The sequence below is a fragment of the Mizuhopecten yessoensis genome, unplaced genomic scaffold, assembly GCF_002113885.1.
Source record: "Mizuhopecten yessoensis strain PY_sf001 unplaced genomic scaffold, ASM211388v2 scaffold716265, whole genome shotgun sequence".
Lineage (NCBI taxonomy): Eukaryota > Metazoa > Mollusca > Bivalvia > Pectinida > Pectinidae > Mizuhopecten > Mizuhopecten yessoensis.
The window spans coordinates 247,474-274,960 of record NW_018480030.1 but is presented as its reverse complement, the minus strand read 5'-3'; the positions used below and the strand labels follow the sequence as shown (position 1 = coordinate 274,960).

At 35.1% G+C, this 27,487-nt stretch overlaps 1 protein-coding gene across 3 annotated transcripts; it reads right to left on the bottom strand.

The window, feature by feature from the left end:
- Nucleotides 1–324: 324 nt before the first annotated feature.
- Nucleotides 325–14,758, bottom strand: LOC110442431 (solute carrier family 22 member 8-like). 3 transcript variants are annotated; one of them, XM_021486038.1, is made up of 11 exons: nt 14,726–14,758; nt 14,076–14,217; nt 13,366–13,568; nt 12,811–13,038; nt 4,153–4,355; nt 3,290–3,583; nt 2,550–2,684; nt 1,930–2,015; nt 1,193–1,307; nt 831–903; nt 325–599 (listed from the first exon to the last, which is right to left on the bottom strand). In XM_021486038.1, the coding sequence occupies exons 2-11, from the start codon at nt 14,209–14,211 to the stop codon at nt 387–389; spliced, it is 1,686 nt and encodes a 561-aa protein (XP_021341713.1). In that variant the 5' UTR covers nt 14,212–14,217; nt 14,726–14,758; the 3' UTR covers nt 325–386. The 3 variants fall into 3 exon arrangements, with proteins under 3 accessions (XP_021341713.1, XP_021341712.1, XP_021341711.1); XM_021486037.1 differs by lacking the exon at nt 14,726–14,758 and adding an exon at nt 14,370–14,454; XM_021486036.1 differs by lacking the exon at nt 14,726–14,758 and adding an exon at nt 14,359–14,451.
- Nucleotides 14,759–27,487: the final 12,729 nt, after the last annotated feature.

Here is a 27,487-nt window from a genome sequence, read left to right as displayed (position 1 = left end):
AAATGTCAGGATCATCTGATCAATGATTCTACATTCGCTTGTAAATACTGAACCTTTATTTCTTGTCAATGTTCACTTTAAACTTACATCACTTATCGTATCACTTCTGTTTACAAATTAATATGATACATGAATTGACAAAATTTGATAGCAAATTCTAACTGTGGTAAATAAAATCATGCACTTGTCTATGTTGATTCATAAAAAAATCATTCAAATGATTATGTATATATAATTAGTGCATCACAACAGGTACAGTAAATTCAGTTTTAATTTTAAAACAGAATAAATAGTAATTTACTATTTATTTATTATTTTGTGATAAATTAGTGTGTACTAGTAAAGTACATGTAACTATTCAGTAAAGCTGTTTGAAATGTTCATGTTTATTGACAAGGTGTAGTAATGAATACTTCGTGATCAACCGTATTTGTATCAATGGTATTTCTGTTGTTGTCATGATTGTACCATTCCCAGATTTCCTCAAGCTTCTGTGGTAGTTCTCTCCCTTTCGTTTCCGGTAGATACCGGATCAGGAAACAGAATATCAGACATAATGAAGCGAATAGTAACGATGGCAACCATAGAGCCACTTCCATCTATAACACATGTGAAACAAACGAAATAACAAAATAACAAATTAAAAAAATATATATATAATTAATATCTTCCATCTGGTCGCTTATTAGCAAAAGGGCTAGGTTAGTTACAGTGAGTTTTTATGATATGCGCCTTTCAAATAACAAAATGCAGGAGCTGATTCCTTTAAATGATCGCTGAAAAAATAATAAGGCAACGCTCTTGTGGTTAAAATAATGCAATACACATACCATATAGACGCAGAATGGTGCTATGATGCCAGATAGTCTTCCAGCGGCCGATGCTACACCGAGACCTGCGCTCCTGTAAATGGAACAAGTTAACTCATAGACAGTACAGCTTATCATCAATACGATATGACTTTGTTACCTTCGCGATAGATTCATATATGTATGTATCGTGTTCCACTGTGATCCGGGTACATGAAAAACCCCGATGTCTTTATCTTTGTATGTCGGCATTTATATTACTAGCTTATCATTCATGTTTCGTAGAATGTATGTTTTATCAGTTGAAATAGCGTGTACCTATTCCTTTGCAATATTTATGGTCAATGAAATATGTTGACACTTGAAAATGCTATATACCTTACCTGAGATTTGTGGGGAAAAGTTCCGGAGTGTACAGGTAGATAGCATTAAATGAGTTTGATATCGATCCCCGAGCGACGGCAAACAGCACCACCTCAACAATCCGGACAACATCACCTGTCAATCGTTTTGTAGATAATTAATATCATATGTATATTATATATTTATCTCTAACAAGAATTCATATAAACACTCTGTATAATGTAAACTTCAAGAATCACTTCGTTATTGTCTGTAATGTCAAATAGAATCGAAACAATTTCAATAAGCATTTTCAAATCTTAATCGATTAATTGGAAACTCACAGTACCATGTTTTCTTGACCATCGTCAAGTGAACAAGAACAAAAACCATCTTGAAGTTTTGTAGTCATATAAGTTGTTCAGAATGTGACCTCTTTATTATTACATATGGCAAGAAAATGACACGGGAATGATAATAATAGCATAGACATACGTAAACGGCATCGGTCAGGTAATATTGTTACATTCTTATTTTTTAAACGAATTTTTAATATAAGATATTCAACAACAGGTTATTCGTGTATCTGCTAGCTTATAAAATTATTTCATTCACACGTTGACCTTTTGCTTGTGATATACGGTTAGTTAAAGGCCAAATTCCAATATCTTCAATAGTATTCACAATGTAACACTACGGGATGTTTAGGAATATTCATCTGGAATTATCTTTTTAGGAATGACGTATGACCCAGTTAGTGTTATATTACTTCACTTACCGTCAAAGTGGATGGTTATGATAGTGAGAAGTAGTGCCACACTGCCTACAAATTGGAATATACTTATGGTCGTTTTCCGGGTGAATCTGTAATGATATATATACAGTTTGATAAATGTATCATTATATGTTCTTTGTCTTCAGATTGAAAAAATAATGGATATCCCGCTAAGTAAACACACACCAACATATTCTACTCTTACAACACTATCAAGGTATACCACGAGAAAATATAATGGAAATTCAGGTCCAAGTACATGTTCACTTATAATGTGTGTTGAGCAAGGATTTTCTTTTTCATGAACTATGACCTGTAATTACATCACACTTCAGGTACAACAAACAGTAGCTTAATCATAAGTCAGTTTCCTTGAACTATAAATCGATTATTTTGCAAATATCTAACGTCTAAATTAGACTGTGAATTTTTAACGAAAAGGTTTAACTATCAAAGTCAAATTTTGTTCGCAAATAGAGTATCCGCGACAATAGGTTTGCCTCATTCGCATATTGCAAGAGGAACGAACTATTGTCCTGTTCACTCAAATTCAAATGATATGTCTCAATATATGTACTTTAATTATTTATTCTTCTCTGTCGAACCTTACAAATGCAAATTACCGTTTAATCAAAAACAACAAGATGAAATTGCCAACCATTTCCGAAATACTTCCGAGGAAGAAACCGAGGTAGCGACCAACAGCGAAACTGGGAGTCATCATCACAATCCCGTAGTACGTGAGGTTGTTGGCTACCCTATACAACATAGTATATTACCTCTAATTAGATAAGGTAGTAAGATACCGTAGATAGCAAAGTATATTGTATTGCCTTATACAAAATGAGGTAGTAAGGTGCACTTTAATACAATTAATATTATCATGTATTAGGTATCATATGCAACATAGCTAGTATATGGCGTGAGTGTGGCGTTATGAACAGGCTTAAGTTATTGCAATATGTATATTTCCATTATTTTAGAGTCTGAACTAATCAGCCACTATATTATCACTCCTTATTTCGTTTCTGTTTCTCTGCAATACCAGAAATATTCTCCCTAATGTCTTTTATTGCCGGTATAAATACAGAAATGTTTTTAAATATTGGGGATTGAAAATTTCACTAGCGGATTCTGCAAGTATAGTTGCCTTATTTTTTATGTATTTGTCATTCGCATTTAAAAAGAAAATGAAGTGAAACAGCCTATTATTACATGATGTTAAATCATATCACATTTTTATTTAAATATCTTCGCCGGGAAAATAGTTAAAGTAATAATAATGTACACGTTCATTGGAAATCACACACACAATCTACAACATGTTTTTGTTTGGTACATATCTAAACTTTAAAGTACGCACCACAAACCCCATGTAATCAGTGAATGTCTCCGCAGTATTTTGTCTGTCACCAGTTGTGACCAGTGTTCCTCTACCATGACAGTGGTTTGATCCGTTAACGAGTTACTTCGTAAAGGCAAAATTACTTTTCCAACCGCCTCAGTAGACAGAGGTTTCATGTCAGTTTCTTTCTGATCAGCTTCCGATAAGATCTGTTTGTTCCGTTTATTTAGTGTCCAAACTTTTTCGATGAGTGCGTGACACTTTTTCATCTTGTTGTTTGCAATTAGCCATCTCAGCGATTCATCCATCATGCTTCAAAGAGTGAATAAAATAGTTTTTCTTATCAATGCATGTATATATAATATATACATGTACATCAATATTTCAAATGGTTGCAACTACTTGTACATACAGGTTATGTGATAGTCTCTGTGGTTATTTAAATGAAAAATGGTACGTGTGAGAAGAAACACACCATGCAGTTTGAGGGATTGACATACATATGCTAACACAATAACGAAGACTTTTTCTTGCCAAGAGTGTAGGATATGAAAATTCCAACCAAGGGGTTTTCAAATCGGGTTTTGCACCAATTTGAAGATGAAGATTGGCATGAAAGAGTATTTTTCTCTCATTTCAATCATCAGAATTAGCTCACAAACCCACAAAAGTCTTCATCATCAGAATGATGTTTTAATTTTATGACGTATCGTCGTTGCCGGCGAAAAAACTTGGCAGTTTGTTACAATCAGAAAAAGAAAGGGGTTAAGAGGTGATATACTAGTTATAACATGTCGGAAAACCACAGCTGGAAGCTACTTTTTTCTGGTGGGAATGTTGATAGACTTATTGGTAATGCATTTAATTCATTTAGTACTTACAAAATTTCTACCAGGCTGAGAACTGAGAAAACAGACAACGCTAGTTGAAGGATTCTCCAGTCGTAGTCTCGAAGCAGGAATGCAACGAGAGTAAGAACGTTGACGGAGCTTGCCCACATGAAGCCGTTCACAATTCCCACGTCCTCACGGGAATCAGTGTGAAATAACTCCAGCCAGAATGTCACTACTGTAATCAGCATTCCCTGTATAACACAACATAGCCATTGTATACCACAACAAACCTGTATAACAAAACATAAACAATGTATACCACAACAAACCTGTATAACACAACATAAACAATGTATACCACAACAAACATATATATCACAACATAAACAATGTATAGCACAACAAACTTGTATAACACAATATACACGATGTATACCACAACAAACCTGTATAACAAAACATAAAAAATGTATACCACAACAAACCTGTATAACACAACATACACAATGTGAACCACAACATACACAATGTATACCACAAAAAACCTGTATAATACAACATAACCAATGTATACCACAACAAACCTGTATAACACAACATACACAATGTATACCGCAACAAACCTGTGTATCACAACATACACAATGTATACCACAACAAACCTGTATAACACAACATAAACAATGTATACCACAACAAACATCTATATCACAACATAAACAATGCATAGCACAACAAATATGCATAACACAACATATACTATGTATACAACAACAAACCTATATAACACAACATACACAATATATAGCACAACAAACCTGTATAACAAAACGTACGCAATGTGTTCCACAAAAAAACCTGTATAACACAACATACACAATGTATACCCAGAAAAATCTTGTATAGGACAATATAAACTATGTATACCACAACAAACATGTATAACAAAAATACACAATGTATAGCACAACAAACCTGTATAACACAAAATACACAATGTATACCACAACAAACCTGTATAACACAACCTTGACAATGTATACCACAACAAATATGTATAACACAACATATACAATGTATACAATAACAAACCTATATAACGCAACATACACAATATATAGCACAACACACACAATGTATAGCACAACAAACCTGTATAACACAACATAAACAATTTATACCACAACAAACCTGTATAACACAACAAACACAAAGTATACCCAGAAAAATGTCGTATAACACAACATAAACAATGTATACAACAACAAACCTATATAACACAACATACACAATGTATACTACAACAAACCTGTATAACACAACATACACATTGTATAACACAACAAACCTGTATAACACAACATACACATTGTATAACACAACAAACCTATATAACACAACATACACAATGTATAACACAACAAACCTGTATAACACAACATACACATTGTATAACACAACAAACCTGTATAACACAACATACACATTGTATAACACAACAAACCTGTATAACACAACACACACAATGTATAACACAACAAACCTGTATAACACAACTAACCTGTATAACACAACATACACAATGCATAACATAACAAACCTGTTTAACAGAACATACACAATGTATACCATAACAAACATGTATATCACAACATACACAATGTGTACCACAACATACACAATGTATACCACAACAAACCTGTATAACACAACATGAACAATGTTTACCACAACAAACCTGTATAACACAACATTCACAATGTATTCCACAACAAATCAATATAACACAACATAAACAATGTATACAACAACAAACCTATATAACACAACATACACAATATATAGCACAACAAACCTGTATAATACAACGTACACAATGTATTACACAACAAACCTGTATAACACAACATACACAATGTATAACCCAAAAAATCTCTTATAACACAACATAAACAATGTATACAACAACAAACCTGTGTAACACAACATAAACAATTTATACCACAACAAACCTGTATAACACAACATACACAATGTATACCACAACAAACCTGTATACCACAACAAACCTGTATACTACAACAAACCTGTATAACACAACATACACAATGTATAATATAACAAACATGTATAACACAACACACACAATGTATAACACAACAAACATGTATATCACAACATAAACAATGTATACCACAAAAAAAATGTATAACAAAAAATACACAATGTATAGCACAACAAACTTGTATAACACAATATACACAATGTATACCACAACAAACCTGTATAACACAACATAAACAATGTATACCACAACAAACATGTATATCACAACATAAACAATGTATACCACAAAAAAAAATGTATAACAAAAAATACACAATGTATAGCACAACAAACTTGTATGACACAATATACACAATGTATACCACAACAAACCTGCATAACACAACATACACAATGTATACCACAACAAACCTATATAACACAACATAAACAATGTATACCACAACAAACCTGTATAACACAACATTCAAAATGTATACCACAACAAATCTGTATAACACAACATAAACAATGTATACAACAACAAACCTATATAACACAACATAAAGAATGTATAACACAACAAACATGTATAACAAAAAATACACAATGTATACCACAACAAACATGTATATCACAACATAAACAATGTATACCACAACAAACCTGTATAACACAACATAAACAATGTATACCACAACAAACCTGTATAACACAACCCACCCAATGTATACCACAACAAACCTGTATAACACAACATAAACAATGTATACCACAACAAACACGTATATCACAACATAAACAATGTATACCACAACAAACCTGTATAACACAACATAAACAATGTATACCACAACAAACCTGTATAACACAACATTCACAATGTATACCACAACAAACCTGAATAACAAAAAATACACAATGTATACCATTTTTTTTTGTATAACACAACATACACAATGTATACAACAACAAACATGTATATCACAACATAAACAATGTATACCACAACAAACATGTGTACCACAACATACACAATGTATACCACAACAAACCTGTATAACACAACCCACCCAATGTATACACACAATGTATAACACAACAAACCTGTATAACAAAAAATACACAATGTAAACCACAACAAACCTATATAACACAACATAAACATTGTTAACAACAACAAACCTATATAACGCAACATACACAATGTATACCACAACAAACCTGTATAACACAACCCACCCAATGTATACCACAACAAACCTGTATAACACAACCCACCCAATGTATACCACAACAAACCTGTATAACACAACATTCACAATGTGTACCACAACAAACCTGAATAACAAAAAATACACAATGTATACCATTTTTTTGTGTATAACACAACATACACAATGTATACCACAACAAACCTGTATATCACAACATAAACAATGTATACCAGAACAAACCTGTATAACACAACCCACCCAATGTATACACACAATGTATAACACAACAAACCTGTATAACACAACCCACCCAATGTATGCCACAACAAACATATATAACACAACATGCACAAGGTAAACCACAAAAAACCTGTTTAACACAACATAAACAATGTATACCGCAAAAAACCTGTATAACAAAAAACACACAATGTAAACCACAACAAACCTATATAACGCAACATACACAATGTATACCACAACAAACCTGTATAACGCAACAACCACAATGCATACCACAACAAACCTGTATAACACAACCCACCCAATGTATACCACAACAAACATATATAACACAACATGCACAATGTAAACCACAAAAAACCTGTTTAACACAACATAAACAATGTATACCACAACAAACCTGTATATCACAACATAAACAGTGTATACCACAACAAACCTGTATACCACAACATACACAATGTGTACCACAACATACACAATGTATACCACAACAAACCTGTATAACACAACATAAACAATGTATACCACAACAAACCTGTATAACACAACATTCACAATGTATACCACAACAAATATGTATAACACAACATATACAATGTATACAACAACAAACGTATATAACACAACATACACAATATATAGCACAACAAACCTGTATAACAAAACTTACGCAATGTGTTCCACAACAAACCTGTATAACACAACATACACAATGTATACCCAGAAAAATCTTGTATAACACAACATAAACTATGTATACCACAACAAACATTTATATCACACCTTACACAATGTATAACACAACAAACCTGTATAACACAACATACACAATGTATAACAGAACAAACATGTATAACACAAAATACACAATGTATACCACAACAAACCTGTATAGCACAACATACACAATGTTTACCACAACATACACAATGTATACTACAACAAACCTGTATAGCACAACATACACAATGCATAACATAACAAACCTGTATAACACAACATAAACAATGTATACCACAACAAACCTGTATAACACAACATACACAATGTATACCACAACATACACAATGTATACCACACCAAACCAGTATAACACAACATAAACAACGTATACCACAACAAACCTGAATAACACAACATACACAACGTATACAACAACAAACCTGTGTAACACAACATACACAATGTATACCAAAACAAACCTGTATACCACAACAAACCTGTATACCACAACAAACCTGTATAACACAACATACACAATGTATAACAGAACAAACCTGTATAACACAACACACACAATGTATAACACAACAAACCTGTATAACAAACAAACCTGTATAACACAACATACACAATGTATACCACAACAAACCTGTATAACACAACATACACAATGTATACCAAAACAAACCTGTATACCACAACAAACCTGTATACCTCAACAAACCTGTATAACACAACATACACAATGTATACCACAACATACACAATATATACCACAACAAACATGTATAACACAACAACAACAATGTGTACTACAACAAACATGTATAACACAACATACACAATGTATACCACAACAAAAATGTATAGCACAACATACACAATGCATACCACAACAAACATGTATACCCCAACATACACAATGTATACCACAACAAACCTGTATAACACAACATAAATAATGTATACCACAACAAACCTGTATAATACAACATAACCATTGTATTACATAAACAATGTATACTACAACAAACTAGTATTTCACAACATACACTACGTATACATTGTATCCCATTACATGTACATTGAATACCACAACTAATACATTGTGTATCACAACATACTCAAAATATATACCAGGAATATAAAGTGTATACCATAATGGACATTGTTACATGCAAGCCACATTAAACTGAACTAGAACACTGACAGGTCAGTATTTCCGCTTTTCTACCAGGAACCAGAGGTGTCGTTTGGTCCAACAGGCAGACCAAGTAATATGGACGAAAATGTTAATCTTCAGCATGACATAGATGTGTTGCTTGAGGAAAATAGTGCAGAACACTTCACCACTCGACATAATCAAGAAAATTTGACAACTGCGTCAAGACCTGAAATAGCCATAGAAGAGCGCATCATTTACGATTGAAGACGGAATTGTATGTTCGACCTCATGGACGCATTATTAGAGGATAAAGCGTTACAACAAATCATTACGATTGTCTGCACGCTGGAAACATTAGAAAAGGAATTAGGATCAGGAGATGGTGTGGTAATGGATTGCCTCACTTATATTTTTAAACAAAATTGATATTTATTGAAATTGCTCAAGTACTTTGCAATACAATTTATCTTTTGAATTTGGTAGCTCTGGAGTAAACTCCCCTTTGCGTCTCTGAACTACTTAACTTACTGAAGAGAGATGACTATCATACGCGATACAGAAAAGAGAACTTAATAAGAAAAGGTGTATTGAAAATGCCTATTTGGTATAACTAGAACACTGACAGGTCAGTAAGTGCCCCGTCCTGTGGCAATATATCCCCCATAATCATCAAGAAGCAATCTGCCCATATAGCTGAGTTTGACGTTTGACATTTGGACTTCAAAAAGAATCGCAATGAAGCAAAATATATATTTTTCATGTATTATGATGTGAGTCTTGTTTCCTTCCACCTCCATATTTGCTGGGCTAACAGAAATGTAAATACCTGTGTAGTACTCATTTGTTAGCTTTGATTTGTTTTATTTCACCTTATATAACTCCTCCATCAAGAGCCAGGGTCAAAGTCAGAGATCCACTATGTCTTTGACCTTTGGACCCAAATGACCTTGACCATTAACCCAGTGACCCTGATCTTTGGTCAGTTCACTTATTCTTTAATTCCTTCCAACTTTGCTTCATAATATCATAACAAAATGTTCATCAGTGAAAAATGCAAAACATGACCTTGACCCTTTGGACCCGGTAACCTGAACCTAAGGTCAGTTGACTCTGTGTTAAGTTCTGAACAAGTTTGCTACATAATAACATAAAAAAGTTCATCAGTAAAAAGATATAATAATTGACCTTGACATTGACCACATGACCTTGACCTTAAGTCAGTTGACTCCTTTTTAAATTCGGACCAACTTTGCTAAATAATGTCATAACAAAATGTTCATCAGTGAAAAAATACAAAATTTGACCTTGCCCTTTGACCCAGTGACCTTGCCCTTTGGTCAAATGACTCCTTGTTTAATTCCCACAAACATTGCTTCAAAGTGTCATAATGAAATGTTCACCAGCAAAAATATACTAAATTATACCTTGACCTTTGACCGAGTGACCTTAAGTCAGTTGACTCTTTGTTAAATTTCGACCAACTTTGCTTCATAAAGTCATAACAAAATGTTCATCAGGGAAAATATACAAAATTTGACCGTGATCTTTGACCCGGTGACCTTGACCTTTGGTCAATTGACTCATTGTTTAATTCTGACCAACATTGCTGCATAATGTCATAACAAAATGTTCATCAGGGAACAGATACAAACTTTAGCCATGACCTTTGACCCAATGACCTTGACCTTTGGTCAATTGACTCCTTGTTTAATTTTGAGCAACATTGCTTCAAAGTGTCATACCAAATGTTCACCAGTGAAAAGATAGCAAAATTTAACCTTGACCTTTGACCCAATGACCTCGACATTTGGTCAGGTTGACTCCTTATTTAATTCTTATCAACTTTGCTTCATCATGTCATAACAAAATGTTCATCAGTGAAAATATGGAAAGTTTGACCCTGACCTTTGGACCTTATTACATTCACCTTTGACCTTGACTTTTTAACTCAATGTGTATTTTTTGAATTGAACATCTTGACTAAGTTTCATGTACATCGGTCAATAAATACCAAAGTTATCAGCCAGGAACAAAATTTGTGGCCGGACAGACAGACAGACAGACAGACAGACAGACAGACAGAGTGATTACTCAGATACGGGGCCCTAATTATATATACTGTATAACACAACAAACACGTTATACCAAAACATATATTTAATACCACAACTATACGTGGCAACAAAATATTGTATATCATAACATACACTGCATCAACAACACACACTATACACCACAACATATCATCCGTATCACAATAGAAATTATAAACCACAATATATGCTATACACCAAATCATAAGTTGTATAGCACAACATAATATATGTAACATATACACACTTTATATAAACAATACCACTTTATTCAATGTGTAAGACATTATACAGTACATAACACGACATACACTGCATACAACAACATACCATCTTTATTCAACTCTATACAATGCCTAGCGTTTAATTGGTTATATTTATATTGTATAAAATATGGTAAATCATGCAGGTGCATCATCTGAAACTAAAAACGTGTTTATGGTAAAACTCAAATTCTGTTTTCAAGCCCGATTTCTTTTTCCAGTGATAAAGTAATAAAAAATTCACATCAATGATTTGGGGGAAAATAGGAAGCTCTTAATGAACTTTTTGGTGTTTACGCTTGACTGTTTACCATGCCAGATGATTGAATGGAGTTAAAAGAAAGTTGGTTTGATCACAGAATCTTTTCTCTAGTTGAAAACATTTTCATTTACAAGATCAACCTTTTAAAATCAATTTGATGACTTAAAAAGCCCCTTTCGCGTAACCGGTTCAGTCACATACTCGATATCCAGGGGTTACGCTCACTTCTGCTCTATGCACCCCTGGAATATGTCATTGCAAAATTGAAGGCACGTGCCAGCTATTCGATTGGTCGCAGGTGGCTTTCAGTTTTACTATGACATATTTCAGGGGTGCAGAGAGCGTAAGTGAGTCTAACCCAGTGATATCGAGGATGGTTCAACCGATTTGTCTGTTTTTAAATGTAACATTTTCAGGTATAAAACCTGGCAGACCTGCATATGTTTATGCAAGCCTTGCAAGGCCTTGTTAAAGCTCGCCTGAAAGCGATATCAATTTACTATGTTCTACTTTATTTCATAAAAGAACAACTCAGGTCCAATCGGTTCAACCGTTTGGATCAAGATCACGATTGTGGCCTAAATACACTTGGTTAGCGCAATGATATTTTTGAAAATGGGATTCCAGTAGAATTTTGATAATCAGTTTTCGATTCAGTATCCAGTGCAACAAATAACACTAATATTCATACCTGCTGAAAGGTACCAACAAAGAAGCGCAGTACAAGAAACGTGGTAATGTTCTTTACAAACGCCATTGTGAAGGTGACTGCCAGTAAGCCGATGTTGAAGGCCACGTGAACTGGCTTCCTCCCGAATTTATCGGCCAGTGGTGCGGCCAGGGCCCCAAGAAACATTCCACCAAGCACGAGAGACTGGGACAACCGACCAATCGTGTCCCTTTCACATACAAGATCCCACTGGTAAATCACACGATTTTTACTTTCATTAAATGTGAAAATGTAATGGGTATGTAGAAGATGACCACAAAGATGGCTGTTGGATCATTACACGTTTATGTTATAAACAATGTATGTAATGCGAAAGTACTGGTAGTTGGTGATGAGAAAGAACGAATGTTTCAATGGCATGTTTAATTTTGTGGAATTACCACAACAATATCTTTATTTTCCTACACCAAACGTGAAATTGCATTAAAAAGATTGCTGATAAAACCTTAAGTTGCAAATTAAAAGTTAAACACTAAAATGCATATATTTATCTGTACTACATAATAAGCCTGTTACCTCTGATACAAACGTGGACGTTTTTGACAATGTGTAGTTGACTCCATACAAACAGCCTGTTTCTTCTGTAACTAAATTCCCGTTCACATTCCGCTGTACGAGGATATTACATGTGTCGGCAGTCACATTGATGACGTCATTAATCCTGTTATTGTCTGTTACGTCTGACAGTTCTACAGAACACGTGTGTTCAGGTGTAAAACCTAAAAATACATTAAAACTGTCAAAATACATTATTTTCATAAATATCTTTGATAAAAATACATAAAAAAATAATTCTTGAGACAGGTATAGTTTAACTTGAAACTCGTTATCTAGAACCGTATTTCCTAGTCTTATTTGTTTGGCATCTTGAATGGCTAGTTAACGCGTATTTCAAAGAAAAACGTATAAATAAATAAATACGTGTACATAAGCGAAATAGATAAAACAAAAACCTTTATAAAAATCACAACATACCTGTGTATACACATAAATATGGTATATTTATATACACGTTTTCGTTTCATGACTTTTTAATTCATTCTCTTAACAAGAAGTCAGATGTATATCATGTTGAAGTTAACGTATCATTTCCTCTGAAGTATTTTTGAGTATTGTTAATTCGTTGTTAAAAAGCCTTAATAGATATTCATAGTCAATATGTAAGTGTGTTTACTTCACATGTACGTGAAATTGATCAACAGTTTTAGTCTTTCTATACTACTTACCGATAAAAACAACGGATACTATGTGAAACGCCATTGGAAGGGTTGCCAATATAGTCAGTGTAATTTGCTGGAATTGGTACACGCCAAACCTTCCTAAACCATTCCACACGTCATCAATGTCGACAGGACGTAACATGATTACCTTGAAAAATGACTTTGAGTGGTTAAAAGGTAGGTATACTATCGTACGAGGATCTCTGCATGTTCAAAATCTTTTACAACACTTGCATTACGTTATTGTAAGTGCGATTGCCTACAAAATTACAAAATATTGAAAATATACTGGATAGCTACACATGAAAAGCTGCACTCTGGTCCGCGATAAACGAATGCGGCTCAAGCATCCTGATTGTTAACATATCATATGTATGATTTAGTGAGCGATTACTGTACATGAATATTCCATGCATGTGTCTGTCATAATTTACAGATATACATTTATATGTCAGTCGACCTTGATGTTACATTGTACTGCATTCTGACAAAGGCAAGTATAGTATTCGATATCATTGTTTCTCGAGACAGTATCAATCAACTAAAACTGCATTTACATGGAAAGACTAATTATGTTATTCATAAGAAGTTTTAGATTTTTTTTTATAAATAACATTGCTGAAATATTAACATTAAAAGTAAGACTTTGAATTCACCGATGGGGTGATATTTCTACAGCAGTTAAGAACTATCACTCTAAACTTGGTCATTGTACCTTGTATACATGTACTTTAATCGTGAATCGTGACAATGCATAAAGGCAAAGAAAGCAAAGTTAAAAGAATCAACACAAGTAGTAGAGTAAAAATAAATACAACCAACCTGCAACATCCACCTCCTTTTCTATTACTTCTTTTACTTTTCATTCATTTATTATAAAGAAAGATTCAATTAACACACACACACACACACAAACACACACACACATAGCGCATAGCACACAAGCTTAGTCAAAACTAAACAGAATAACTTCCACCAACACCACTTACACTACATACAAATAAGCACGAATAAAGAATTTCGAATGATCTTGCTATGCAAATCCATGTAAAAACACCTTGTTGTTATCATGGACCCGATAATACGATCACAAGATTGGATTTAATTATAATCAGTTTTAACCTGGACTTTATCATATGAACAATACATCAAAACTCGTGAAGCGGACAACATTCAGAGGATAAAATAACAGATATATTTGTACAAATCCACGACACACAGACATCCACGGTAATAGTTGCCAATGGATCTGCCGCGATTAGAGCCATGTTCATTTTCAGATTAGAGTCTAAATGGGACTTGAACACTTCAGGTAATTGGTGTAAGTGGCACGTCAAGAAATATTCATGAAAATGACAATGGGCCTGCATCGCTCACCTGGTACAGATGTATTAATCTCACACTTGTAATTTTAAAAGTGGACTAAAATACAGCTACAGTCATAATATCAGAGTTTGATTCATAAGAACCTATTCAAAGATTAACCATGTGACGCATGTGACCTTGAATGTCGAACAAGGACATTAGGTTGGAAATGGATAAAGATAATTCATATAAACAAAATTAATACATATATGTTTTATATATGAATATATGCAAAAGCTTTACACTAAAGCTATACAAGAGACATTAGAAATAGTACACACAGCTTCTTCAGCGTTAGAAGCGTTAGACAGTCCAGAGTCAGTAAACTTGTCTGGATGGGTACATACTTTTTAAATGGGATGCTCATGTATTCCTTCTTATTTGGGAGGGGGGGGGGGGGGGGGGTGGATACACGAATGCGGCTCAAGCATCCTGATTGTCAACATTTTATGTGTATGATTTAGTGGGCGATTACTGTACCTGGATATTCCTATGCATGTATCGGTCATACTTTGCATATCTATGTCAGTCGACCTTGATGTTACATTGATGCTGCATTCTGACAAAGGCAGGTATAGTATTCAATATCATTGTTTCTCGAGACAGTATCAATCAACTAAAATTGCAGTTACATGGAAAGACTTATTCTGTTATTCATATGAAATGAAGTGTTAGAGGGGCGATAACTCTGTTATCGTTCCTCTGAACGAAATGTTAACACGGCTAAATGTAGCTAATTTGCCGCATATAACAGAGATTTGAGTACGAAAATAACGGCTCCATATCTTTTGCTGAAACTTTCCACGTTTGTAGAACTCAGCGCGGTCTACCTCCTTGTATATCTGTTATATCTGGGAAAAATCTAGTTATGGAGATATTTGGTGTTAAACACGCCAAAATCGGCATTTTGACCATTAGTAGCTGTATAATTCACCCTGGAGGATTAACGCTTAAAGCTGAAACTCCAAACATAAGTAGTCCAAGTTATTCTGAAGAAAACGATATATTTGATGTTTCTATATCTTTCAAAGAACGGCCCTGAGAGGGTTTTGAAAATGGGGTGTATTTCTGGGGTTTCGTGAAATTTTCCAGAAGATCCGATTTCCCCGTAGTCAATCGCCAATTTGGGAACCCCCTCTAGGCTACAATTGAGATAAGAGCTCGTTGCGCATGCGTTAAATACGAAGAAATGTTCTAGCCGCTTATCCGGTTCAACTTGTAGCGGTGAGTTGGATGGAATTTTGATTAGTGCCAGCAATTTCTACCATTTTACGATATTCAACGTTATGGCTATGATCACAATCATGCATGTAAGATATGACCAAGCGTTTAAAATCTCTCGCAAAATCCCGTAGGCCTACATGTCTGTTGACGTTGCGGAACAGTTCGCGTTTCTTCAATATTTACTTTCGTTATTTTTTGTTTCTACGTTTAATTAAATTAATATCTCGGTGTGTGAAGCCTGTTCAGTGTTTGTGGTAATCTCTCATTTGTGATAATTTGTTTACGTCTAAAAATAGCAACGGTAATCCCAGCTTGAGGAGACATCACTACACGCTTGACTAGCATATTACCTGAGCATTTATTACAATGATTGTAGGGTCAATTACAACGATGACTGTAATAAGTCATTATCAGAAATTATCACATATTTTGGAAAAGGAAAATTCGAAACAAAGTCCGGTGCTGTTACTGCATTCTTTTTTTTCATTTACAGTATAAACACAGCAAATGAATTTTAATAAACATTTAAAGTGTTATTTCCTAAAAATTGTTGTCTTGGTAGCCTAGGTATAACTAAAAAATACCACACATATTTACAAAATTTCCATCCTGTTACAAATACCATTAAAGATTTTAACAAGAAAAATAAAAAATAAATAGATTAACTTATTCTTGTGATAAAATATCAAAATTCTAATTAATTTCACATATTATTGTTTCAAAAGCACTGTGGTCGAACGGCACTGTACAGATTCTGGAAATAGGGATCACCGAAGCGAGAGCTAAATAAATCACGTTGTTGTACACCTCCAGTCGAGGTAAATTGGATTATTTTAATCATTACCCATGTTGTATAATTAGTCAAAACGGACGAAGCAGTTATTTTTGCAACTTTTCAACCCGATAAACTGTAATATATGTTTATATTCACTTCTTAATCTTACATAATCGATCATTAATCACAAGCGCTGACATCCGAGTCGATCTAATTTCTACAATTCTGATAATAAATCTGATAAATTTTGATTGAACTCAGAGACGATGATGAAAAAAGAGTGTATGAGGAGACATGCAATCAAAGCAAATTCCTGTTAAGTTAATGTCTGAAGTTTGAACAACCGTGGCTCTTAATCGACGACTACTGTATGGTTACTTGCTTGTTTATATGATAAAATTGACCATGATTACTAGTGATTGTACTGTTGATTACTTGCGATTTCCTTGTATAACTATTACATGGTAACAAGTCGCTTCCGATTGTTTTTACAGAGGTTTTGCAACCTTACGGGTACATGAGAGCTACAGTACGCGTACAACTATATTTTATGATTACATAAAGGACCGTCCACATGTATGTGTAGCATGTAAGCTGTGACTTTTCAACTTTCTATCGTAATATGAAAAGGCAAAGCCTAAAAAGAGCGTTGCTTTTGTTGATATCTGATATTTAAAGGGGCTGGTCGGGGAAAAATGTCATATTTGCTAAAATGGCATAAACATGTTTAAAATACCTTCTTATGAAATATACCGTTTCAAATTTTGCTGAAATTCACTCCCTAAGATCTACATGGCCAAATGTAAACATCGCGGCGAAAGAAAAAAATGCATGCAAAGTCATGACAGGCACGAGGTATCAATACCGTTATATATAACAACAACATATAGGTAGGAATACTATACTTGCATCATGCATGACCTTTGAAAACAATTATTTACGTATAGTATTGTTGTCTTGTCCGCTGGTTGAGTCCGACAAGGCACATGACGGCGTGCTGTTGTTGTTATCCTCACTGCCTAACTTTTGAAACAACCACGTGACATATATAAATAGGTCTGCGCTAAAAAATTTGCAGGGCTTCCCCGAGATTTCAGTGGTCAAAACTGGACATTGCAAGCAGAACTCGACCATCATATTGCCGTGGTATAACTTTTTGAAGGTCAGAGAACGCATTTAGACCCATTTATTTTGTATTTTTCCCCCGACCAGCCCCTTGAATGATTTAGAATGAGATAATACTGCTTTCAGAATGAGATCATTATAAGAAGACAAGGTCAATGAGATTTTAAGAACGTCATAACAATAAGGGGGAGATCTGGGCAAATTCGGCCCCTTTTATTTAAGTTTGTTCTGGGAAGTAGGGCAGCATGTCTGTTTTTGAAGAGTTATCTTAACTTTTCCTGTCAGAAGATTACTTGGGAACAATCTACAAAAAACAGACAAGGAAAAAGATATTGGCGTTACTGTAGACTCGGAATTGAGTTTTGAAAACCATATCAGCGAAAAAGTAAAAAAGGCAAACCAAATTTTCGGACTGTTCAGAAGAACTTTTAATTTTATGAATTATATCACCTTTCTCCCGTTATACAAATGTTTAGTAAGATCACAACTTGACTATGCTAGTTCTGTTTGGGCACCGTATAAAGCAAAAGATATTGATAGAGTGGAAGCCGTGCAGCGCAGAGCAACTAGGAGTTTACCGGGGATGAAAAACTTAACATACCAAGAAAGACTACAAAAGCTGGAACTCTCAACACTATCACACAGAAGGGCTAGAGGGGATATGATTGAACTATATAAGATAATAAGCGGAATGTACGACAGGGAATCCTGTAATTTTATTAAACGTTGGAAGGATGTAACAACGCGTCACAGCAGTAGGAGGAATTCAAAAATGATCTTCCCGCAACAATTCAAAACTACACTAAGGAAAAACATGTTTGGTATTAGAACTGTAAACATGTGGAACGGTCTTCCCGAGGACGTTGTATCGGCACCTAATATAAACACTTTCAAGAATAGACTGGACAAAATATGGAAAATTCAGGAATTACTTTATAATTATAAGGCAACCATAGATGGAAGTGAACTCTAATATTTAAACATGAGAACATATTACATGTATAATAGAGTCCGGTGTAGAGGAACATATTGTTCCTGTACTGGAAAATAACTATAACTATAACTATAAGATCGGATGGCCGAACGAGCCCCCTATGGGGTAATTTCGGACAGGTATTCAGGTAAGTTAGGCCCCCCTTTAAATCAGCTTAATTACATTGTCATAAAACATGCAACTTCAGATTTTCCCACCAATTTTACGAATTTTTAAGTGTTGCATGGGCCCAACCTGTCCGGCTCAAATTGATATTTCAATAAATTCCTATAGTACAACAATATGATAGTAAGAGTTTGGCTTGGCTATTATGTATATCATTTGAAGCTGTCGGAGTTTTACACGCTTGACCGTCAAAAACGTAGCAATTCCGTTTACAGAAAGTTAGCATAACTAGAAAGATGATGATTTTCTTTCTAACATGTCAAAAGTAACAAAGTAATTTTCATTATAGGTTTCCTCATTATTTTTATATGATGTATTTTTTTTGCTCTCATGTTTATAAGATGTGTAACAGTAGAAAGATAAATGCAGCGCCAGACTGGGGTTCGAACCCGGAACCCTCCGAACTCTGGACCGACACTCTAACCAATTGAGCTACCTGGTCGCCGACAATGGACCCAGTCCAGTTCTGGTACTTCCTCCGTCCTTCAAAAAGTCTTTGATACCGAAGACGCACAAACCCTATACAACCTTCCATGGGTAAAAAAGGAAATGAAACAGCCAGACTGGGACTTGAACCTGGAACCCTCCGAACTCTAGACGGATGCTCAACCAGTTGAGCTATATGGTCGCCAATGATCAATCCAGTCCAGTTTCACTGCATTCCTTCTCCCTCCTCAAAGTCCCCGCCCCCGAATAACACAACTATTTACAACCCAGTTTTGGGTATTCCTTTGCTAAGCGTACTCCTACTACATGAAACAAGCGTTGGCAAGATTGCCAATTTTGCGGCAGAAGAACAAGAAAAGGTAACGGCCGAACTAGGGTTCGAACGGCATATTTACTGAAAGTCGATCTAAACCCCTAAAACATATAAAATTACTCTGAACACCTTAGTTTAGGTCTAAATATAGCTGTAACAAATTAGCAGGTCCCTGTTGTGTTCATAACTTTTTTGATATTTTTCTTAACCGGGAACATAAAAGTGGATGAACTCTTTGAACCCTCACGCTGCAGTTTTCATCATTTGGTATAATACTACATTTACCTAGGAGACTTATCTCTTCTGGAACTAGAAGAAAATTCTTCGTTTGTGTAACTGTCTTCCTAAGTTCTGGTGGTCTTGCATGCAATGTTCAATTATTTTACTAAACTCTATAAAGCTGTTTTGGCAGTAACTGCACTCGAAATTATCTGTGTGAGAAAAACCGTTTATTCCACCTACAGGCAAAATGTAATAATATAAAGCCGCAGGCGCTATTAACATATAGTCTCGTGGCTAATATCCATACAGTAGCATGTCAAAAAGGTGCTATTTACAATCATTGTTTATTTTATGTTTAAAAACACAAATGCTTTCGTTAATGTGTGTTTTGAATTTATAAATCATTGAATTAAGAAAAAATACATAAACCATGTGTCAAAGGAGATCTGTAATTTAATTATTGACATAATCTGTGATTCTATATATTTTAATGTGCTTTTTAGTTTCATTTCTGGAATATTTCAAGTTCGTAACGCAGGTTGATCTATTAATACACTTATTGTGTTGCATCCACCCTCGTAATGTTGATTGTACACCGAAAACATGTCCATGATCACAAGCATGCCGTGGTCTTCAAAATTCTGCCTCTATTCGGCGATCACTATTTCCAGAACCTATACAGTGCCGTTTGATCACAGTGAAAAGTATACAATTTCAAAGTTTTTTTTTTTATTTAATTATAAGACTAATTGTATAATTTACTCAAGTGAATTAGAAACATAAAATAACTTTATGAAATCAATTATATTGTAACCCAAGTACATAAACAAATCTACTTGTCTGACAGACTAGTTGACAATAAAATCACTCGTCTGTCAGCAAAATCTGCTCCTCAGGACGAGCGGACGAGTGCTTTTGCCGAGCCTGAAGATACTTGCATGAAAGAAGTGTAAATTTTGTAAAAAGGTGTTCTCGTATTTAAGACTTAAATTGTAAAAACCATCGATAACAAACCAAATTTTTTAAATAAAATAAAAAGATGCAGAAAATTGATATTTTTAGCCTTAAAATTGAGCTTCACAGAAAGGGATTTTTCTCCTAAAAATATGCTAACCAAAATACTCAGTTACAATTCAGCATACGTTCAACATTATTTTTTTCGCAAACTTCACATGTGTTGGAGGTTTTGTTGGAGCAGTTTACAGACTGACCAAATTGAAATCTCGAACCAAATATAAATTTTATATTATGAAAAATATGCAGCCCATTGCCTGTTAATTATAAAGGTATACATATTTAACACTTTCAGATGTATATATTGCCTTTATCACTTGCTCTTCACAGATAACTGTGAATAAATTGAGGATATATCAACTTAAACATTGTGTATTTCTTTGCAAATCTAGGTATTAGTGCAGATGTTTAGGTCATCTGAGACAAAGTCTCGAGTGACCTATTGCGATCGCCTTTTGTCCGTCGTCCGGCCGTAAACAATTTACATTTTCAACTTCTCCAAAACCCCTGAACCAATTTCAATGAAATTTTGCAGAAACCTTCCTTGGCCAAAGGTCAACAAAAATAGTTGCCGGTTTGGTCCCCGGCCCCCAGGGGCGGGGCCAAAAAGGGGCAAATTGACTAAAATTTCAAAAATCTTCTTCTCAAGGCCCAGATATGGTAGAATTAAATACTCTTCATAGATGGAAGGGTCTTAAGGTGCTTTACCAAAATTGTGAATTTCTTGACCCTGGGGTCTCATGTTTCCCCCTGGGGAGGGGGAACAACTTTACTATAGCTTATATAGGGAAATCACATTTTGGACCAATATTTGTTTGATTGCCATTGGAGGTAATTCAATTTAGGTTAGCATTATCAGTATTGGGTAGCAGTTTGATGGTATGCACATATCAGCCCTGACTGACCCCCCGGGGCTGATCAGTGGGGCCAAAAAGGGGCAAATTGACTGAAATTTCAAAAATCTTCTCCTCAAGACCCAGATATGGTAGAATCAAATACTCTTCAGAGATGGAAGGGTCTTAAGGTGCTTTACCAAAATTGTGAATTTCATGATCCTTGGTTCTCACGTTTCCCCCTGGGGAGGGGTAAACTTTACTATAGTTTATAGGGAAATCACATTTGGAACTAACATTTGTTTAATTTCCATTGGAAATAATTCAATTGGGTTATCATTATCAGTATTGGGTAGCAGTTTGATGGTATGCACATATCAGCCCTGACTGACCCCCTCGGGGCTGATGGGAGGGGTCAAAAATGGTCGAATTGACTGAAATTTCAAAAATCTTCTTCTCAAGACCCAGATATGGTAGAATCAAACACTCTTCATAGATGGAAGGATCCTAAGGTGCTCTACACAAATTGTGAATTTCATAACCCTTGGGTGTCAAGTTTCCCCCTGGGAAGGGGGTAAACTTTACTATAGTTTATATAGGGAAATCACATTTTGGACCAACATTTGTTTAATTTCCATTGGAAATGATTCAATTTGGGTTATCATTATCAGTATTGGGTAGCAGTTTGATGGTATGCACATATGAGCCCTGACTGACCCCCAAATGGCTGATGGGAGGGGCCAGAAAGGGTTGAATTGACTGAAATTTCAAAAATCTTCTTCTCAAGACCCAGATATGGTAGAATCAAATACTCTTCATTGATTGAAGGGTCTTAAGGTGCTATACCACAATTGTGAATTTCTTGACCATGGGGTCTCATGTTTACCCCTGGGGAGGGGGTAAACTTTACTATAGTTTATACAGGGAAATCACATTTTGGACCAACATTTGTTTGATTGCCATTGGAGGTAATTCAGTTTAGGTTAGCATTATCAGTATTGGGTAGCAGTTTGATGGTATGCACATATGAGCCCTGACTGTATTAATTTAATTACAAAATTAATACATATATGTTTTATATATGAATATACACAAAAGCTTTACACTAAAGCTATACAAGAGACATGAGAAATAGTACACACAGCTTCTTCAGCATTAATAGTGCATGTATTAGCCAGTCCAGAGTCAGTACAATTGTCTGGATGGGTACATACTTTTTAAATGGGATGCTCATGTATTCTTTCTTATTTGGGAGGGAAGGGGGGGGGGGGGGGGGGTGTGTGTGTGATAAACGAATGCGGCTCAAGCATCCTGATTGTCAACATTTCATGTGTATGATTTAGTGGGCGATTACTGTACCTGGATATTCCTATGCATGTATCTGTCATAATTTGCATATCTATGTCAGTCGACCTTAATGTTACCGTGATGCTGCATTCTGACAAAGGCAGGTATAGTATTCGATATCATTGTTTTTCGAGACAGTATCAATCAACTAAAATTGCATTTACATGGAAAGACTAATTCTGTTATTCATAAGAAGTTTTATAATTTTTTTTATAAATAACATTGCTGAAATATTAACATTAAAAGTTAGACTTTGAATTCACCGATGTGGTGATATTTCTACAGCGGTTAAGAAATATCACTTTAACTTGGTCATTGTACCCTGTACATCTGCACTTAAATCGTGAATCGTGACAATGCATGAAGGCAAAGAAAGCAAAATTATGCTGCACTAAATGGCCATTTTGTTAAAAGAATCAACACAAGTACTAGAGTAAAAATAAATACAACCAACCTGCAACATCCACCTCCTTTTCTATTACTTCTTTTACGTTTCATTAATTTATTATAAGGAGAGATTCAATTAACACACACACACACACATACACACATAGCGCATAACACACCAGCTAAGTACAAAACTAAACAGAACAATGTCCACCAACACCACTTACACTACATACAAATAAGCACGAATAAAGAATTTCGAATGATCTTGCTATGCAAATACATGTAAAAACACCTTGTTGTTATCATGGACCCCATAATACGATCACAAGATTGGTTTTAATTATAATCAGTTTTAACCTGGACTTTATCATATGACCAATACATCAAAACTCGTGAAGCGGGACAACATTCAGAGGATAGAATAACAGATATATTTGTACAAATCCACAACACACAGACATCCACGGTTAAGTAGTCAATGGATCTGCCACGATTAGAGCCATGCTTATTTTCAGCTAAAAGTCTAAATTGGACGAGAACAATTCAGGTAGTTGGTGTAAGTGGCACGTGCAGAAATATTCATGAAAATAACTATGGGCCTGCATCGCTAACCTGGTACAGATGTATTAATCTCACACTTGTAATTTTAAAAGTGGACTAAAATACAGCTACAGGCATACTATCAGCGTTTGATTCATAAAAACCCATTAAAAGATTAACCATATGACGCATGTGACCTTCAATGTCGAATCAGGACATTAGGTTGGAAGTGGATAAAGGTAATTCATAGAAACAAAATTAATACATATATGTTTTACATATGAATATATGCAAAAGCTTTACACTAAAGCTATACAAGGGACATTAGAAATAGTACACACAGCTTCTTCAGCATTAGTAGTGGAGGTGGGATAAGCGAAGGGGGGGGGGGGGCTACTTAGAGCTATTTTATAGTACTAGGCAAGTGAGGTAAAGAGAGGTGATAGTCTAAGGGAGATAACCTATTCCAAAAGTGTAGTTATGCAGAGGTGGCTTATTGGTATTATTAAATAGTTATGTTTAGTTTATCTGTAGATATACTTACATTAGTATAACATAAGTAGTTGCCTTAAAGTACATAAGGTAATTTAGGTAGAAAGTTAAAACAAAATGGGAATCCTAGTTGTTGCTGGTAGCACTTTTGGTTCATACAGATACATGGAAGAAAGGAATAGGTTTTGTTTTTCAGGAATACCATAACCACCAAATCAAGATGGCCAGCACTCCAGAGGTGGACTTGAAGGTAGATGTGGACCTAGAGGAGCTGAAACAGTTCCAGTAGGTCCATGTCCGCCAGGAATTTCCAAGCAGTGGAATGGCTTGCCGATTCCAGGGTGTGGACAGACAGTTTACCCAAGACTGGGGAGGTACCTGGACCACTGGGCTATCTACCCTGCGACGCTTGCCGGATGGTGTTCCGTAATAGGAATAAGGCACAGCGACATGCTAGGCGACATGTGCCTGAGGCCTCTCTCACCATAAAACCGAGGCCCAACGACAAATTTCGGGACCCTGGGGATGTCATTCCACCAGGACCCCCAATAGCAAGATCCACGCAAATCCAGGCTGAAAGGAGGGTTGCCCAGGAAGCAAGAAGACGGCAAAAGCCAGTCCTAGAAGATCGCCAAAGTATAGACCGAGAGCAGATGGAATATCTATTCGGACAGTTGTAAGCTTTATGCCAATTTCCTGGACTCAAAATATTTGTGAAGTAGGCATTATGCATTTTTACAATTCCTTGGATTGATGTGTCATTTGGAACAAAACCTGGACATGGCCAGAATTATTTACTTTATAAAACTTGGATTTACTTTAAGAACATTGCCAAACTTAAATGTGTTTTTCTCAGTATTGGATTCTAAAGTGCTATTTTTACAAATGTTATTATATATGTGTATAGATATGTGTATACCAAGCATGTGTTTTGATATGAGTCAACTTTTATAACTATGTTTTATACCTATATAGGTTTTTATCTATGTGTTCCAACCAAAGTTTATATGTTTTGATACTTTATATACATAGAGTTGACAGCTTACTTGGGACTTGTTGTTTCACTACACTCGTGAAGTTTTGTGCCAAGTTAGTTGTTCTTATGGTTGTTGATGTTTCTATACTAATTTGAAGCTTAAGGTTATCCAGTCTTGGATATTTCCATAACTAGTCATTCATAATGAAGGAATATTTGCTGTTATAACACAGTTGTTATTCATGGCTCATACAATAGGTTACATGAGTTGTTCTGTTATGTTTGATTGTGGTGATAATGATATTGATATGCTATAATGGTGCTAACTACTCCTTGTTGTTATGCCTTTATACTTGGAACTAGTCATGTATAGTCTAATTCACCTTTATCCATACATTTTGTAGTCTAGTCAGATAGGTTATATAGTAGTTATCGGTAGGTTACATGTTGATTTCCATTATTGTTGTTGACAAAGTAAATTTTGAAGTAAAAATATTACTTTGATCATAGAGGATTACCACTGCAGTTTTACTCATGGAATAGGACGTTGTTCTTTTACATCTGTTTCATATGTATGGGTCGGGTAGGGCTTTTCTACAGCGTATGCTTCCTGTGGATCAGTCGCTACTCTATGTCTGTCTGTTTGTTTACATAGCCGTATTAAGCAAGTTGTCGGTTAGTTGTGCCTTACGATACAGTAAACGGAAGTAGAGACCGGAAGTTCGGTTCATCTCTTACTTTACTCTGCATAAACGGTTTGTCCAATCGTAAAAGCGGAACTAAAGGAAGGGGCTATAAAAGATCATGTTCTTGGGTTGCTCAGTGTCTTGACAGGGTCGGTGAGCCGACCCACAGCTTCAGGTGAGGTAAACCTTACCGCTTTAGCGCTGCTAGGCCAATGTACTGCTTACAATACCAATACCTAACTACTACGTGGAGTTATCTTTCCTTGGATTTAACAGTATAGATTGCTATATGAACTACAGTATATGTATGAAGGAATAATCAGGGGCTTCGGGCTTAGACATCGATACATAGTGGTTCGCTGTAGATATATACGTATCTAGGGGTACTTGGTTGTAGTCTACTGGTATTGATAGTACTATTAGGCAGGGTAGGCCATTGTTTTACATAGGGATTGAGTTACCTAACATTAGCTCTCACTGTTCGACGCTAATGTTATGATCTACTGTTGT

Coding starts and splice junctions, on each gene's coding strand:
- LOC110442431 (XM_021486036.1), bottom strand. Junction 13,039..13,365: donor CGTCCACGTTTGTATCAGAG/GTAACAGGCTTA, acceptor GTGATTTACCAG/TGGGATCTTGTATGTGAAAG. Junction 2,685..3,289: donor CTGATTACATGGGGTTTGTG/GTGCGTACTTTA, acceptor TATGTTGTATAG/GGTAGCCAACAACCTCACGT.